At 36.1% G+C, this 1205-nt stretch overlaps 1 protein-coding gene across 1 annotated transcript; it reads left to right on the top strand.

The window, feature by feature from the left end:
- Positions 1 to 202: 202 nt before the first annotated feature.
- LOC139487144 (uncharacterized) lies at positions 203 to 1205 on the top strand (the record flags this gene model as incomplete). Its single annotated transcript, XM_071272127.1, is given in 1 exon segment — positions 203 to 1205. A coding segment is annotated over 1 exon segment (825 nt), but the record flags the coding sequence as incomplete, so codon positions are not given.

Below are 1205 nucleotides of genomic sequence, written 5' to 3'. Positions count from 1 at the left end.
GTGTTGCTAAGTGTAAAAATCACCTTCCCAGAAGATATACGATAGTATGGAATCGACTACATGTATAAATGTACTAATAAGATCATTTATCCAAGTATTTCATCTTATCAATGATTGTGAAACTCCAACACCAACCTATGGGATTTCCCCAGTAGATTTAAAAGGCTCTTTGAATATATAAATACAGTAATACTTATATATAGATCATATACAGTTCTACAGTTGATCAATATAGTTACCGATTTAAAACCCTTCGTTAGTATTGATTGGTGAGTTGGAATCAAGTTAAGACAAGACTCCATTATTAAATTGTTACCTGTGAAACGAACGTAATAAAATATAGGACATTATAAACTGCTCAAAAACCAAATGTCTTTGGAATGGAAAATGGGCGAAACATTATGACCCTAGATAGCGACACAAATATTTCCCCTAAAGGGGGATGTGTTTCTCAGATAGACAATTGTGATTCCAAAATGGAGGAGGATATTGTTGGAGTAAACGGTAAGAAACGTAAACTTGTCGTTCATTTTGATCTCAGGAATACAGTTCTAGTTTCCGATTCAGTTACAAATGTTACTATGGAACAAGCGCTGAACAGTTTCTTGACGGGTGTAGTTTGGGGTAGAGATCTAGAAAATGGCGCTTGGCGATGGCATTCATATATTCCGTCTCTTACTCCTCCGGCTGAGGGTACAACTACATTTTATAAATATTTAGAAAGAAAATTGGTTAAAACTCCTAAAGACAGAACATTGTTGCGAATAGCAACAGGCGATTTCGCTCACAGCGATATTGGTAAGGGATTTTTACCGTATTTCGATTCACACATTGACAAAATGAAATGGAAACATTCGGAAGTTCCACAATCTGGAAAATTAACAATGTCCGGATCAGACGGCAAACATTATCATTATATACTTCCTTCTGTATATAAAGCAATACACCAACTTCATGAGGACGACCGGGATTTTGCAATTGTGTTTAGAACATATGGCTTAGATACTGCAAACGTCATATCAAGTGTTAAATTTGGACTGGCAGGGAACCATCCGGGTTTTCCGGAAGATCTTCAACTTCCGGTAAATCAATTAGTTGGAAAAGTAAAGCGAGGTGATAATCAATCAATCGAATTTATGACGTACATGGACGACTCGACAGTAAAGGAATTCAAAAATGATCGTGATATTTACAACATGCTTTCA

Source organism: Mytilus edulis, chromosome 1 (genome assembly GCF_963676685.1).
Source record: "Mytilus edulis chromosome 1, xbMytEdul2.2, whole genome shotgun sequence".
Classification (NCBI taxonomy): domain Eukaryota; kingdom Metazoa; phylum Mollusca; class Bivalvia; order Mytilida; family Mytilidae; genus Mytilus; species Mytilus edulis.
The sequence above is the reverse complement of the archived record's forward strand: the minus strand, read 5'-3'. Positions and strand labels throughout refer to the sequence as shown.